The sequence below is a fragment of the Syngnathus floridae genome, chromosome 2, assembly GCF_059516105.1.
Source record: "Syngnathus floridae isolate MCC-2025c chromosome 2, RoL_Sflo_1.0, whole genome shotgun sequence".
NCBI lineage: Eukaryota > Metazoa > Chordata > Actinopteri > Syngnathiformes > Syngnathidae > Syngnathus > Syngnathus floridae.
Window position 1 is genome coordinate 5,969,532 of NC_142414.1, and position 17,255 is coordinate 5,986,786.

A 17,255-nucleotide genomic window follows, 5' to 3' on the forward strand; every position below is an offset into this window, starting at 1 on the left:
AACTACTGAAACATTACGGCACAAACATACAATATCTGCAAAACAACATGATAATTACAAAGATCAAAAGTAAATTAAAAAAATGTGTTTTAAAAATAATGTTAGCCAGGCTAAAACTAAGAAAATTGTACTCCATTAGTACAGTAAGAAATGCACCGTTTTCTATGAGCACGTTTGGCTCATTATGACTAAAATCGTTGAATGCAACATTTGGTTAAAATAATCTATTAAACGGAATAAATTCCCAGGTTTGTCAATTTACGAAGTTAGCGTCACCTGACGTCACCACCGGACAAGTAACCATGGAGATACTGCAACAACATTAGGAAAGTGAAAGGAAATTAAGTTGGTTCTGAAATATCGTAATTTCGGACACGCTCAGAACAACACAAAGCTGCTGAGGTCAACATAACCAGGAAAGGACGCTATTTAGAACAAAAGGGTGCGTAAAGATCCATCCAAGCTGCCAGGCTCGTCGTGGTATGACGCTCTTCATCACTTCCTTGTTCCCAATTCTTACTTAAGGTCGATTAGCACATTATGATTATAGATCAATGATCTAATCATTCTTGTGATATTGATAATTATAATGTATTCATCAAAAGTGTTCGGCTCTTTTTGGAACATCAGTTATTCATTATCGTCATGTTGCTCGTTTGGAGATTGACAAAAGTATTCACACTCTGTATATAAGTAGAAGTGGGCTACAGATACTTGTGTTTTTAAAAAAAAAAGATTCAAATAGAAGCAGCTGATTCAACTCATATGGGTAAAAAAACGACGCCAAAATGTACTTGAACTTTTTGTAAAGTTAAAAAAAATTTCAAGTCCATATAAACCCCAATTTCAATGAAGTTGTGGTAATGTGTAGAAGTAAATAAAATAAGAATTTAGTGATTTGCAAATCTTTTTCAACCTATATTCAATTAAAGCCAAACTATTTCATGTTCAAACCGATGAACATTGATGATTTACTTTGTTTGTTTGTTTGTTTGTTTGTTTGTTTGTTTGTTTGTTTGTTTGTTTGTTTGTTTGTTTGTTTGTTTGTTTGTTTGTTTCCATCCTTGAAAGGCTTAGTTATGTACAAGCAAGGATGGGATGAGATTCATCGGTTTGTGAACATCTGTGTATCATGATCTGTTGATCTGTGATGATTAGATTACATTTAGTTTATACTATTTATTTAGTTGTCTTTTTTATGTCTTTCACCTTGATATTTAGTCCCACTCAAGGAAATTGCTTGATATTAGGTTTTGTTTCCACTTGTTTTCGTCAGCCTGATCCCTTGTGTAATCCAATCAGCTCCCTCCAGCGGTCACTGGTGTTCATGCGTTCCTCGTCTTATAAATTTGCTTCTGTTTAGTTTTCTGGTCTATTTTCTGGCCTTGTACCCATAAAGCCGGCCTATCTTTTTCAAAAATTGGATGCCCTCCCCTGTCCATGTCGGAAAAGGCTTTGGTGTCTGCGAAACGCATCATCCAGTTAAGTCCTTCTCATGTTAATAAATAAGAAAATATATCAGTCTGGTAGTTATACTGTACTGGCATTTTATAAAGGACAGCATGCACATTCGAGACAGCTTCCAAGATGGCCCCCATTCACTGACACACGACCGCTATACGTACTTGCTGGTGCATAATGGCGACAGAGTGGGTGCTTATCCATTTCATCCAGAATGAAATATAAATACTGCTTATACTGTTGTGAAGCACAATACATACGGCCGGTTGGGTTTCCTATCTTAAACTACAGACTTCCCTTTAAGCATGGCTTTAAGTATGGCTTATTTAGTTTAACTTAAGTCCAGGAGTAGAATCAGCACTTATATATGTATAAAGAGGCTCAGTCACCCCAAGAATAGCGAAAAACTTATCAAACAATCACCCTATATTCCAGTGACGTGCGGTGAGGGTTGGGGTTGGTGAGGCACTGACTCAGAGTCAGATTTACAAACGTACTGTATGACGCTAAGGCACTGACTCACAAGTCAGATTTACAAGCATACATGGTTGTTATCCCATTCTTGATTAAATTTAATAACATTTCAAACACACCACTGTACATTTAATCACACCACTGCAGTATTCTTACCTTTACTTGTAAATGAAGTCTTTTTTAGAGTACCAACCCTTTTGAAACGAACGTGTTGTAGTCCCTCCCGGGAGGCCCGTAGTTTGAATTAATCCTCGCAAATCTGGCGTTTGTCTTCCCTTACTTATGATTTCTTGCTTTGACTGAAAGTCAAGTTTTGAAAAATGTCTTATCTTCGAGATTATATCCTCCATTTTCAGGGAAAATAAAGCCAAATAGCAACGCATTAGCACTGAATGTTGTTGGTTGTTTTTCTTTTCTTTTTTTTCTTCTTAATTTACTCTCGCATTTACTCGTGTCATGAACTATTAGCCGCAGGCTCACTATCGCCCCTTCTTTGAGGCAAAAGTACTGGCTGCCTCAAGGCCCGTATTTTCCCGCTGACTGCAAGCACGCGCTGTTTGCACGCACTCAGTAGAGTGTGTGAGTGGTGCACACTCTCACACGCACGCCCTGCGAGGCACTACCTGTCACTGCCTCAGCCTCCATGATTCTCGTCTCCCGTTGTTATTTGAACAAGAAATACAGCTATTTTGACTATGAAAATGATCCAAATGTATAGGAAACACACCAAAATTGCATTAAAAGCATAGACCACAGGACAGATATTATATTATGTTTTATTATATTATTAATTTTTTAACAACTTATGGTGACAGCTGAGGAAACCATGTTGAGCCCTTTACCGCCCCTGGTGGCAAGGTGAGGCACTGCCTCACCTGCCTCCTATGAGTGCACGTGCCTGCTATATTTATAGTTTGTACCATAAAATAGCGCAAACTATGGTTTCTAGACACTTTAATTTGATGTAAAACTCATCATTACCTGAAGAAAATAAATGACTTCCAGCTAATTTGATTGAGCAAAAAATGCACCTGGAGCTCATGTGTATTAGCATATGTGCTGAAGTCTCTAACTTCAACAACCAACCCTGTCGAAACTTAATTTTCCGTTGTCAGAAAATTTTTTAACTATATGTGTACGGTCCAAAGTTCTAGAGGTGTCTTGTATGCAGGTACTCGGGCCCCGAACATACTGGAAATAACCCTGTGGAATCCTGGATAATAGCGGACAAGGCTGGGAGGATTTGTGCATCTTACTGTACATGTGCCTGGGCCAGACATGCACACACATTGCTGCATTGCTGGTTGTCATTGAGGCCACCATCATGTTGAGGGACTTCAAGTCACATTGGCGAACACCTCCCACAATGTCAAAGGTGGGCACCGTCTGTCTCTGGCTCCACTAAAACAAAATCAAATATGACACTCGTGTTGGAGCATGATTACCGTATTTGCCGGTGTATTGGTCGACCTTTTTCGATCCAAAATCGACCGAAAAAAATCGACCTCGACTTATACACCGAGTCATAAAATTTAACTTCGTATTCATCGCTTCAAATGTGATGGTAACCAAGGCCGTTTCTCATGCATCTCATTGTGCGTTGCACTTAGAAAATTTGAACCGGGCGGCGTGCGCGAGTGCGCGGCCCGCTGGAAGTCGAATGAGGCGCCGCCACCACCTCCGCGGTGCTTATAAACAGCCGATCCGCTCGGCGGGGGCTATTTTCGGCCACTTGGCTCGTGCGCACGGCCTCCCGGATGTGCCGGGCGGGTGCGCGAGCTCGCCGGCCGCTGGAAGTCGAATGAGACGCCGCGACCACCTCCGCGGTGCTTATAAACAGCCGATCCGCTCGGCGGGGGCTATTTTCGGCCACTTGGCTCGTGCGCACGGCCTCCCGGATGTGCCGGGCGGGTGCGCGAGCTCGCCGGCCGCTGGAAGTCGAATGAGGCGCCGCCACCACCTCCGCGGTGCTTATAAACAGCCGATCCGCTCGGCGGGGGCTATTTTTGGCCACTTGGCTCGTGCGCACGGCCTCCCGGATGTGCCGGGCGGGTGCGCGAGCTCGCCGGCCGCTGGAAGTCGAATGAGGCGCCGCCACCACCTCCGCGGTGCTTATAAACAGCCGATCCGCTCGGCGGGGGCTATTTTCGGCCACTTGGCTCGTGCGCACGGCCTCCCGGATGTGCCGGGCGGGTGCGCGAGCTCGCCGGCCGCTGGAAGTCGAATGAGACGCCGCGACCACCTCCGCGGTGCTTATAAACAGCCGATCCGCTCGGCGGGGGCTATTTTCGGCCACTTGGCTCGTGCGCACGGCCTCCCGGATGTGCCGGGCGGGTGCGCGAGCTCGCCGGCTGCTGGAAGTCCAATGAGGCGCCGCGATCTCCTCCGCGGTGCTTATAAAGTGCCGATCCGCTCGGCTTGGAGCTATTTCCGGCCTCCCGTTGGTGCCGGGTGGCGTGCGCGAGCTCGCCGGCCGCGATCTCCTCCGCGGTGCTTATAAACAGCCGCATGCGCACGGCCTCCCGGAATTTGAACACATTTCGTCAATAAATTTCGCATATTGAATTTTGAAGTTTAATATAATGCAACAATTGAGCTCGACTTATACAAAGGATATATCATAAAATCGTAAATTTCCGTCGAATTTTAGGGGGTCGACTTATACACCGAGTCGACCTGTACACCGGCAAATACGGTACTTGTTGATTGTGTAACTTTGATTTGACCACAACCGGATTTCCAATTCAGATGGATTGTATTTGGAATTCACTCTCGTCCAAACTGTCATTCTCATAAGATCTTTATTATTCACTGTGCATGCACTGTTGTTAAGTATAATTTTAACATGATAAATTGTCATTCAAATAAAGTACAAACTGAAGTTAATCATACTAATATGAATTCACTGGAAACAATCAAATATGCTGTAAATTATATACAGTAATCCCTCGCTACATTGCAGTTCATTTATCACGGCTTCAGTACATCACAGATTTTTTTCCCAGAAAAAGAAAACATTTTAAAAAATAAAAAATAAAAATTCCAAATTAAGGAATTATGGCAGTTTTCGCCTGCACGCCAGCAGAAGGCAGGGAGTGCCCACACAATTACAGTACATACACTTGTACCTTATTATAAAAAAGTTGTTATATTAATAAGAGTTCTAGAAACATATTTACAGTATTGTACCTTGTTATAAAAAATTGTTATACTAGTAAAAAAGTTATAAAAACATATTTACAGTATGTACACTTGTATCTTGTTATAAAAAAGTTGTCATAATAATAAAAGAGTTCTAAGAACATATTTACAGTATGTATACTTTAGCAACATCTACATATGTTACACACAGACACAGACGTATCACATTTATATTTATACATTATTTTCTGTATGTCATTTATACTATTAATATAGTATTTACATGTTTGAACTATTAGTTAATGTTCTAATGATAACATATGCACTTATATGGTTGAATATACATTTATTGATACACCAAAAAATTAGGTATGTTAAAAATGAGAGGGTGACACGACTTTGCGGATATTCACCTATCGCGGGTGGTCTTGGAACCAATTATCCGCGATAAACAAGGGATTACTGTACCACAGAGAGAAAGCTCTGCCATGAGAATCTTATCAAGCGAATGGCAATGGAACAAATCTGGGAAATAGAAACCTCTCAAATTAAAATCAGTTCCAGGGCCACATGTATCGCCTATTAAGCCACTGGGGCTTAATATTTGGTGAACATTTGCTTAATCATCAAATGACTACCACCCATACTCTCTACCTAGCATGACACCAAAACACTAAGGTTCGACAAAAGTACCTGGACACCATCTGAGATTCTTCTGTTTAGAATATTAGAATGGTTGCTTCACACTGACTTTTTGTGTTTATTTCTCCTCTCTTACTGTCATTTTTCACCGTTACAAAAAAAGCACACACACAATCTTTCCATATTATTGCCATAATTTAATGCATTAAGTGGGTTACGGGGTTCGATTCCGGCTCTGGCCCTCATGAGTGGAGTTTGCATGTTATCCCAGTGCCTGCGTGGTTTTTTTTTTTTTTTTTTTTTTGGGGTACTCCAGTTTCTTTCGACATTCTAAAGACTTGTGTGGTAAGTTTATTTGGTACTCTAAATTGTCTTTTCGGGTGAATGGTTGTCTATGTGTGCCCTGCAATTGGCTGGCAACCAATTCAGGGTGTACAACCCAAAGTCGGTCGAGATAGGCTCCATCCAGCACGCCGTGACCCTCGTGAAGATAAGCGATGCAGATAATGAAGTAGATCATGCATTTGCCTTCAACTTGTCACTGACGTTGTGCTGGTAGTGCCTGACTTCCTTGTTCAGATTCCTGTCAGTGACGGTGAGATTGGGATTGCGACTGCTTGTCTGCCCCCCATAGATGACCTGTAATTGGCTGGAGACCAATCTAGGGTTTAGCCTGATTTTCACTGATGCCTTCTGAGAGAATGTTTGGCTCTCTGCCACCCCTAGTAAGCAGTAAACAAGATGGATGGCTGGACAGACAGACGGACGGACACATTTTATGTTTATTCCTGATAGTTGTTCATGTCCCTTGCCATCTTAATGAAGTGCACAACAGAGCAGTGGATTAGTAATATTGCTGTGCTATATTGGATTTAAGCCGCATTTGTGTCCATGCCATTTAACTAATCCAGCATCCTATGCCGCATGGGGTGAGGTCATTTTGAATGGCGTAATCAGATTGGAGCGTCTACTACAGCAGGAAGGTGACACTTAAGTTCCACGTCAACAACAATACGCCAATGCGCTGTGAAGAATCAGACAACAAAGGTGATGTGAGGAGGTGGAATTGTTTTGTTTTGTGTTTTGCACAATGGACTAAAAAAAAGACTGCACCGAAAGAGACACGCTTTACCCGCTATACCATGGAAGAGTTGGGAGAGTCTGATGCAAACAAAGTGAGTGGTCGCAATTTGTTGGTTTGTGCTTTTGGTAAGTGAGATTGTACTCCCTATTTTTGGTCCATTGGCTTGTCAGATCCCTTAGTCAGTCTGGATCAGTTTTTTGTGGAAAAGGGACTTTGATTTGTATTTTCTCCTATTCCTGATGTGTATTTAAATCTGTCGCCTTATTATGTCAGAGTGCTACATTAGATTCTTGCTCCAGTCATTTGCTAGCTACGATGCATTTCTCCGTTGTAGAGTGTTATAAATGTGTTGTATGTCAACACTAACATTACATTAATGGTTGATTTCCTTTTATGCTGAAACATCCATCCATTTCATCTGGGATCAGGTCACGGGAGCAGAAAACTAAGCAGAGTAGCCCAGACTTTCCTCTCCCCAACTATTTCAACCAGGGGCTTTTGAGGTGTTCACAGACCAGCCATGAGAGTCCCCAACGGAGCGCTATTCAGCACCCCGTCTAAGGACTCCAGAAAGGAGCTGGGCACCCTTAACTGCTTTTTGATGCATGTGCACAAACAACAGTCAAGATCTCAACCCGCTCAAGAAGAATGGTTTTAGAGCCCAAGGCGTGCGTTGAGGCGAACCTGACCATATATGTAGTCGGAACGTTTTAAGCTCACACACCAACTCACACTCCACACTTGCTTCTGACCCTGAGCTGACAATGCACCCCCTGACCGCGGTCATTTGAGCGCCAATGAAGTATCCATTGCAAGGCAGGTGTTTTGTCTAATTCCTAAACCCATGAGATGAGTTTTTAGAACCCGACTGCACTTGCACTGTGTAGACCGTTCTCTGAGTTTCTCACTGTCCAACAGAGATGTTACATCATTCCTGCTTTGAGTGTTAAAGCAGTCCAATCGGCATTTTCACGTCATTTTCATGGCCCATCCAACCATTGTTTTGCAATGAAAGATTAACATTTTTACACGACTAATATTTTTTTCTCTTCTTTCACAGAAAGGTGGATATGGACATCATCAGAAAGGTACAAAGGGACACACAAAACCTAACAAATAATAATAAAACAGTAACCTAAAAGCACTCATCAAATACTCAGCAAATACATTAAGAGCTCTTTCCAAAACGAATTTTAATTTTCTTCTTTCCATGCCATCAGTGGTGTACATACGTACTAATCTATTAACCTAAGTTGAACAGATTCAGACTGAGCCAGTTAATTGTTTCAGCAGGACAAATGTTTGTTAAATGTGCAGGTCTCAATAAAGTGATCCATAATCAATATTGATGAGGGGGGGGGGCTTCCATAGCATTTATCAAGAAGTCACCCATTTTTGTCTCTTTTTCATGAATAATTAGATTTATGTTGTTTCAATTTTATTGAAATACTGGTTATACTGACAAACTTGTTTATGTTTCAAATTAGTTGTCCGTTTATGTGACTACAATGACAAGTGAGGACAAGATGTTAGTAGAGTTTAGAAACACCTTGGTGACAGCCTCTAATTTTTATTTGTATCTCTATTTTATTTTTACTTAAAGAGATAAGATGAAAATTATATTTCCTCCCACGTTAAAAAAACAAAACATGCATGGTAGGCCGATAGACCTCTCCAAATTGCCTGTAGGTGTGAATGAATGGTTGTTAGTCTATATGTGCCTTGCGATTGGCTAGCGAACAATTCAGGATGCATCCCGCGTACAACCTGAAGTCAGCTGGTATAGGCTCCAGTGCGCCCACGACCCCTGTGAGGATAATCGGTTAAAAAATGGATAATTGATTGAATATGAATTTTGTGTGGCTACTCAGTGTACGGTGATGTGCAACATGCTCGTCAACTGTGTTTTGATTTTAAAGCGTGTAGGATGTGGTCCATATATGCATATATGTCTTTCTCAGACACATCACTTAGCCTGTGTGCAGTGGATGGCAGTGGCGATACTCAGCCCCGGAAACTCAACGGCTCTTCTGTTGAGGCGCCAAGCTACCAGAACTTACACCGGGAGCTGCTTCTCAGTCACAAGCGGTACCTACACGCAAAGCCAAGCTTGTCTCGTCATTGTCCCAATTTGTTTGTGCTGAGCTGTGACTCTGCCTGCAGCGGCCTTGTGCTGGAGGAGAAGCCCGAGCTGAAGCGAGTGCTGGAGCAACGACGACTGGAGCTGCACAGGGAGCAGGAGATGGCTCAGCAGCGGCCCTCGGACCTGGAGACGGAGCTCCGCAAGAGACAGCAGAAGCTACAAGAGGTCAGAACTGCTTCACAGAAAAGATACAAAGACATTCACTCCCTTTAACAGCTAGATATACAGATTTATATATAGACAGATTTACAGATAGACGATGTCATTTTTACCATAGGGACCGTGTAAGGGATGCGGTAGGGCAACCAAGTGTAGCACGAACTTTTTATTTACGGTTGGGGAAGAGGAAGACGTAAGACAAACTAACATTTCCAAAAACAATTGGCAATATATACATGCAGGAGCCAATATTCGGGTTAGAAAAGGTGAAACCCGATGTTGAAAACACAAATAAAGGCATATTGGGGCAGTTAGGGGTGATGTAATGGGTGATAAATAAGGTGTACAGAAGAGGGCTGCGCACACAGCTTTGTGGGTGTGGGGTCCTCGTGTTCACTGACCTTGTGTTGGATGATTAGTTGCCAACTCTGACTTTCTGCGGTTTGTATCTGAAGATATCCTGCGCTCAGTTGCAGAGATGGGATATTAGTCTGAGCCAAAGTATTTTCTCAGCCAGCCAGTGCGTTCAATGCTAAGCTATATAAACAGCATTTGTGATACAGTGGCTATAGACGCATTTATTCCGATTAAAAGCCTGATCGGCATAAAAATGCTTCATGTACACACCCCATTCGGATTATTCTGATTGGCTCAAGCCCATTTTGATCAGTATTCTATTCTGAATGAGAGGGGTGGTTTATGTCAAATGATAATCCAATTGTTGCGTATGACAGCATTTATTGTGTCATTTCGGAACAAACCACCTTAGCTGCGCATGTCTGTGACGTCAGTATACGCCTTTCTGTTATTCACGTAAGATGTCGTTTCCCTAGCTTCATCACATGTTGAAGAATGTACAGCTGGCCTCATGTCTTAATAATCAACACTTGCAAAAAGAAACGTATGTTCTGGAGGACACAAGTGGTTTGTGATTTGTTCCGATCGAAAGTGTGAATCATGAACACGCAAGTTGTAAGCTGATCAATATTTTAATAGTGTCCTATGAAAACAGTGCACCCGATCACAATTTAAATCTGAACTCTAATCGGATAGAATCAATTTTGTCCATGTAAAAGTAGCCAGTGAGAGGGAGGGTTGGACTGCCTCTGATGGTCCAACCTCTCTGCATCACTTAGGGTCGAGTGTGTCAAAGGGAGTGAAAATGAAGGATGACCGAATTATTGTCAATGTTTAATGTTATTCGTTCTCTTGTATTGTTGTTATTTTCAGTGATGTTCTGTAAAGCGCTTTGTGTCAGCTACAGCTGTGTGAAAGCGCAAATTTCAATCCAATCTTCTCTGAAATGTCGCTTTTCACCATTCACTTTTCTTTTTGTGAGCTTCGAACATGCTATTTTCGCATAAGGTGTCAACAATATGCGCACTGCCCCAAAAGCGAAAGTGAAAGTAGCAGCAGAGAACTCTGAGTGACCCAGTAACAGGCTGCCTGTGTATTGTTGGCATGGAGACAAGTCCTGGTAAATATGTGATGTCTCAGTCAAAATGAATATGGACTTTAGAGACCCTCTATTAAATGCCCCCCAAGGAAACTAAGTGCCCTCTGGAAAGTAAAAAAAAAAAATGCTCATAACTATAGTTTCACCAATCCACACAAAATTGTGAGGACAAATGAGTCCCAGGCAGAAGAGGGTGTCCTAAACAAAAAATGGATGGCACTGAGTTGCAAAGCTTCTTTGGCTGTCTTGTTTCAATGATTTGCCATTTTTAAAAAAAAAATCGACCATTGCAACTTCTACGATGACTTCTACTGTATGCTACGACTGCAGTCTGTTTAATGTCATACACACCGTACATACAGTACATACAGTACATATAGTGTACATACAGTAAGACTTCTTGAAACATGTTGATGGCTATCAACATGTTTCAAGAAGTCTTACCATGCTTTCGTAACCAAAATCGAGACATCTCAAGACATCATGGTGCATCAAGACCTCTTAAGACAAACGTTTGAAGATGCCACCCCTGTCTTAAAACATGACGGAGCAGCATATGGAATAGTGCCTGAAACAGATTTTTGTGACTTGAAGACATGAGATGTATTGAGACATCTCAAGACATGTTTCCTTTGTCTTAAGACATGTACACTATTAAGATGGCTTGAGATATAGTAAGTATGTCTCAAAGAATTGGTCAAGCTATCTTGTTAGTTGTTTCATTACGATGATGATATGATAATGATGTCGGTATTTTATGGTGAAATTTTGTGTCCAAATTTTAATGATTTATTAATATAATATAATATAATATAATATAATATAATATAAATAAATGAACAAATAAATAAATAAATGACTGAATGAATGAATGAATGAATGAATGAATGAATGAATGAATGAATGAATGAATGAATGAATGAATGAATGAATGAATGACTAACTGTTACAACCACAATAAAACCAGTGGCTGAGAAAACATGTATGCCACTTAGACGTTATACCTCGTTGCGCCACATGGTTGCGCATATCCCCAATAAGAGGTCATAGTAATGTCTTGTGAGCAAGCAAACCCCCATGAAAATCACTTAAAACATTAATGAACTCCCCTCCGCGAGTCGTCACCTTATCGTGGTGGAGGGGTTTGCGTGCCCCTATGATCCTAGGAGCCATGTTGTCGGGGGCTTCATGCCCCTGGTAGGGTCACCCATGGCAAACGGGTCCTAGGTGAGGGGTCGGACAAAGCACGGCTCACCCAAGCCCCTTATGATGAAAAACATAAATGGACTTTGTTTTCCCTCGCCCGGACGCGGGTCACCGGGGCCTCCCTCTGGAGCCAGGCCTGGAGGCGGGGCTCGAAGGCGAGCGTCTGGTGGCCGGGCCTTCGCCCATGGGGCCCGGCCGGGCATAGCCCGAAATGGAAACATGGGTCCCCCTTCCCATGGGCTCACCACCTGTGGGGGGGGCCGAAGGGGTCGGGTGCAATGTGAGCTGGGCGGCAGCCAAAGGCAGGGACCTTGGCGGTCTGATCCCCGGCCAGAAGCTGGCTCTTGGGACATGGAATGTCAGCTCTCTGGCTAGAAAGGAGCCCGAGCTGGTGTGCGAGGCAGAAAGATTCCGACTAGATATAGTCGGACTAGCCTCCACGCACAGTTTGGGTTCCGGTACAAGCCCTCTCGAGAGGGGCTGGACTATCTTCCACTCTGGAGTTGCCCACGGTGAGAGGCGTCGAGCAGGTGTGGGTATACTTATTGCCCCCCGGCTGGGCGCCTGCACATTGGGGTTCACCCCGGTGAACGAGAGGGTAGCCTCCCTCCGCCTTCGAGTGGGGGGACGGGTCCTGACTGTTGTTTGTGTCTATGCACCAAACGGCAGCTCAGAGTACCCACCCTTCTTGGGGTCCCTGGAGGAAGTGCTGGAGAGCGCTCCTTCTGGGGACTCCATCGTTCTACTGGGTGACTTCAATGCTCACGTTGGCAATGACAGTGAGACCTGGAAGGGCATGATTGGGAGGAACGGCCCCCCTGATCTGAACCCAAGCGGTGTTCTATTGTTGGACTTCTGTGCTCGACACGTCATCGGATTTGCGGCCGCATGTTTTGGACACTCGGGTGAAGAGAGGGGCGGAGCTGTCAACTGATCACCACCTGGTGGTGGGTTGGCTCCGATGGTGGGGGAAGATGCCGGTCCGACCTGGCAGACCCAAACGCTCTGTAAGAGTCTGCTGGGAACGTCTGGCAGAATCTCCTGTCAGGAAGAGCTTCAACTCCCACCTCCGGCAGAGCTTTTCCCACGTCCCGGGGGAGGCGGGGGACATTGAGTCTGAGTGGACCATGTTCCGCGCCTCCATTGTTGAGGCGGCCGACCGGAGCTGTGGCCGTAAGGTCGTTGGTGCCTGTCGTGGCGGCAATCCCCGAACCCGCTGGTGGACACCGGCGGTAAGGGATGCCGTCAAGCTGAAGAAGGAGTCCTATCGGGCCGTTTTGGCCTGCGGGACTCCGGAGGCAGCTGACAGGTACCAGATGGCCAAGCGGAACGCGGCTTTGGCGGTTGCTGAGGCAAAAACCCGGGCGTGGGAAGAGTTCGGTGAGGCCATGGAGAATGACTTTCTGGTCCACCATCCGGCGTCTCAGGAGGGGGAAGCAGTGCAACGTCAACACTGTTTACAGTGGGGATGGCGTGCTGCTGACCTCGACTCGGGACGTCGTGAGTCGGTGGGGAGAATACTTCGAAGACCTCCTCAATTCCACCTACACGCCTTCCATTGAGGAAGCAGGGCCTGGAGACTCTGAGGCGGATTCTCCAATCTCTGGGGTCGAAGTCACTGAGGTAGTTAAAAAACTCCTCGGTGGCAAGGCCCCGGGGGTGGATGAGATCCGCCCAGAGTTCTTAAAGGCTCTGGATGTTGTGGGGCTGTCATGGCTGACACGCCTCTACAACGTTGCGTGGACATCGGGGACAGTGCCTCTGGATTGGCAGACTGGGGTGGTGGTTCCCCTCTTTAAGAAGGGGGACCGGAGGGTGTGTTCCAATTACAGGGGAATCACACTCCTCAGCCTCCCTGGTAAGGTCTATTCAGGGGTGCTGGAGAGGAGGGTCCGTCGGGAGGTCGAACCTCGGATTCAGGAGGAGCAGTGTGGCTTTCGTCCTGGCCGTGGAACAGTGGACCAGCTCTACACCCTCGGCAGGATCCTCGAGGGTGCATGGGAGTTCACCCAACCAGTCCACATGTGTTTTGTGGACTTTGAGAAGGCGTTCGACCGTGTCCCTCGGGAGGTTCTGTGAAGGGTGCTTCGGGAGTACGGGGTGCCGAGCCAACTGATAAGGGCGGTTCGGTCCCTGTATCACCGATGCCAGAGTCTGGTCCGCATTTCCGGCAGTAAGTCGGATTCGTTCCCAGTGAGGGTTGGACTCCGCCAAGGCTGCCCTTTGTCACCGATTCTGTTCATAATTTTTATGGACAGAATTTGTAGGCGCAGCCGAGGCGTTGAGGGGGTCCGGTTTGGGGACCTCAGCATCGCGTCTCTGCTTTTTGCAGATGACGTGGTGCTGTTGGCTTCTTCAGGCCGTGATCTCCAGCTCTCGCTGGAACGGTTCGCAGCCGAGTGTGAAGCGGTCGGGATGAGGGTCAGCCCCTCCAAATCCGAGTCCATGGTCCTCGATCGGAAAAGGGTGGAATGCCCTCTCCGGATCGGGGATGAGATCCTGCCCCAAGTGGAGGAGTTCAAGTATCTTGGAGTCTTGTTCACGAGTGAGGGGAGGATGGAGCGTGAGATCGACAGGCGGATCGGTGCAGCGTCGGCAGTAATGCGGACCCTGTACCGGTCCGTTGTGGTGAAGAGAGAGCTGAGCCAAAAGGCAAAGCTCTCAATTTACCGGTCGATTTACGCTCCTACCCTCACCTATGGTCACGAGCTATGGGTCGTGACCGAAAGAACGAGATCTCGGATACAAGCGGCCGAAATGAGTTTTCTCCGCAGGATGTCCGGGCTCTCGCTTAGAGATAGGGTGAGAAGCGCGGTCATCCGGGAGAGACTCGGAGTAGAGTCGCTACTCCTCCACGTTGAGAGGAGCCAGATGAGGTGGCTTGGGCATCTTATCAGGATGCCTCCTGGACGCCTCCCTGGGGAGGTGTTCCGGGCATGTCCCACCGGTAGGAGACCCCGGGGACGACCCAGGACGCGCTGGAGAGACTATGTCTCTCAGCTGGCCTGGGAACGCCTTGGGATCCCCCGGGATAAGCTGGATGAAGTGGCTGGGGAGAGGGAAGTCTGGGAGTCCCTCCTAAAGCTGCTGCCCCTGCGACCCGACCCCGGATAAGCGGGAGAAGATGGATGGATGGACATTAATGAACTTACTCATATTGATATCTAATCAGTTGCTTGCTTGTTAGGACAAAGAAGTGTATGCGTATATTGGCTTGGTGTGAAGGCTACAAAGGTTACCATCATTAACACACTCCGCCAACAGAGAATCAAATCCAGCAGTGCCAGACGTGTCCGCCTGCTTAAACCAGTTCATGTCCTGCCCTATGCCAGAGAGCATGTGGATGATCCAGAAAAGGATTGGGAGAATGTAATATGGGCCAATGAAACAAAAATAGATGTTAGCACATGGTGTTTTGCATGAAGAAGAATGCCATGTAGAACATGGAGGTTGTGCTTAGGGGCTGTTTTTGTGAAAATTGGCTGCGACTCTAGAATGACAACGATCTCAAATACGAAACCTGAGAAATTAAGGGAAATTTCAAGGACCTGGAGTGCCTAGCCAATCTCCAGACCTCAACCCCAGAAAGATCCATTGAGCGAATTGAAATAGTATGTGCAAACCCTGTGATGCCCTACCTCTTACTGCCCAAAAGGTTAATGGTACAAAGAATTGAATTGAACCTCAGTTATAGACCAAATACTTTCTTCCCACCACAATTTACAAATAAATTATTGACAAATCCCCAAATTTGCTTTTCTGGATTTTTTTCCACAATCTGTCTGTCACAGTTGAAGTGTGCCTTCACTACCGTTGAAAAGTTTGGGGTCACTTAGAAACGTCCTTATTTTCAAAATCAAATTTTTATTTTTTTTCAATGAGGACAACATTAAACTAATCAGGAATACACTCTATACATTGTTAATGTGGTAAATGACAATTCTAGCTGCAAGCATCTGTTTTTTAATGCAATATCTGTATAGGCCAATTTTCAGCAACCATCTCTCAAGTGTTCTAATGGACCATTGTGTTTGCAAATCGCGTTGGAAGGCTAATGGATGATGGGAAAACCCTTGTGAGATTATATTAGTTTTCATGGAAAACACTAAATTGTCTGGGTGACCCCAAACTTTTGAATGGTCGTGTGTGTGTGTGTGTGTGTGTGTGTGTGTGTGTGTGTGTGTGTGTGTGTGTGTGTGCGTGCGTGCGTGCGTGCGTGCGTGTGCATGTGTGTGTGTCGCTCTACAGTGGGAGAATAACTAAACCGCATTACTTTTTAATTTTTGCAGTACGAGCAGGAGGAGATCAGGCAGAAGGAAAACGAGAACAAGGTACCAGAGTTTGTTCGTGTGAAGGACAACCTGAGACGCACACAGATGTTCTTGCAGTGAAGTCCTCGCAATTACTGCATATTATTCACTGGTTTTCAAATTGTGTCTTGTGTCCAACTTTGAACAATAAGTCACTCATGCCAGGAAACACACCAAGTTCAATACAGCAGGTTCAGGTATTCTTCACAGTTGTCTTTGTGTGTGCTGAGTGGTTTTGATGTTTTTTTTTTTTTTTTACTGTTACGTTGTTATTTAACCTTAACTTGAATCAACTGCTAAGCAGTAGGCTACAACTGTCATGAGACATTTTCAGGATGTTTTGGGACAATATGTCTAAACAAAAGAAACACCAGTGTAACAAACTGAGAGATTTACTGTACGTCACAACATTTGCTGTTCCCTGAGAGCAGTGAAAATAAAGTGTATTGCTCACAGAGGCTCACTTGTGTTTTATTGGACACCATTCAAATTGTTTGGCGATCGATTTGCATGTATCTCTTCTCCCCGTGTACCTGCACCTCTCTTTCACATGGATATGACTCTTTGTTTAATGAGCTGATCTTTTCATTCCTTTACGGAGTCAGAGGAGAAAGTGGACCATCTGGAGGAGGCTTTTCAGGACACACATGCTGGGATTACCCAAGGGTATGGTAAAGGCACTTCAGACATTTGGTGAAACAAGGCCTAGCCACTGAGTGAAATTGGCCCATTTCAGATGTACAGTATATTTAAGCTGTTTTTACACAAGCTAATAATAACTATGTCAATAATGGCTCATAGCCTAAAACGATTTTAAAATTATGTTTTTAGTGATTACAGGGTACACAAAGGTTTAAGGCAATATGCTGAAATAAAATATATTTCTCAACATTTGTAGATTGCTGCATTTATAAATGTAAACTTACAAGTAAAAGTCTATTGATACTTGAAAAAATGAAACATTAAAATTTTAATTATTTTAATTGGCTCAACACAACTGGACAACAATGTGGCACACTTTATCATCACTCCAAATGAATGAGCGTTAAAGTGTACTGTTCGACTTTTTTGAGCTTTCAACAATTGTATAGGAGGCAATAAATGTTTTCTTTGTAAACTAAGTTCAATAGGGAGAAAAAAAGCTGGCGAACAAAGCGTCTTCGCAACAAGTCGCGTGCT

The 17,255-nt window shown here is 44.6% G+C and overlaps 1 protein-coding gene across 4 annotated transcripts; it reads left to right on the plus strand.

The window, feature by feature from the left end:
* The first annotated feature begins 280 nt into the window (after nt 1–280).
* On the plus strand, nt 281–16,534 carry LOC148401369 (protein FAM107B). Of its 4 annotated transcripts, XM_088369186.1 has the most exons (7): nt 281–480; nt 1,072–1,111; nt 3,107–3,310; nt 7,863–7,890; nt 8,764–8,890; nt 8,966–9,110; nt 16,056–16,534. In XM_088369186.1, the coding sequence occupies exons 3-7, from the start codon at nt 3,197–3,199 to the stop codon at nt 16,155–16,157; spliced, it is 516 nt and encodes a 171-aa protein (XP_088225312.1). In that variant the 5' UTR covers nt 281–480; nt 1,072–1,111; nt 3,107–3,196; the 3' UTR covers nt 16,158–16,534. The 4 variants fall into 4 exon arrangements, with proteins under 4 accessions (XP_088225312.1, XP_088225310.1, XP_088225311.1 ...); XM_088369184.1 differs by lacking the exon at nt 1,072–1,111; XM_088369185.1 differs by lacking the exon at nt 1,072–1,111 and having other exon boundaries at nt 284–442.
* Nucleotides 16,535–17,255: the final 721 nt, after the last annotated feature.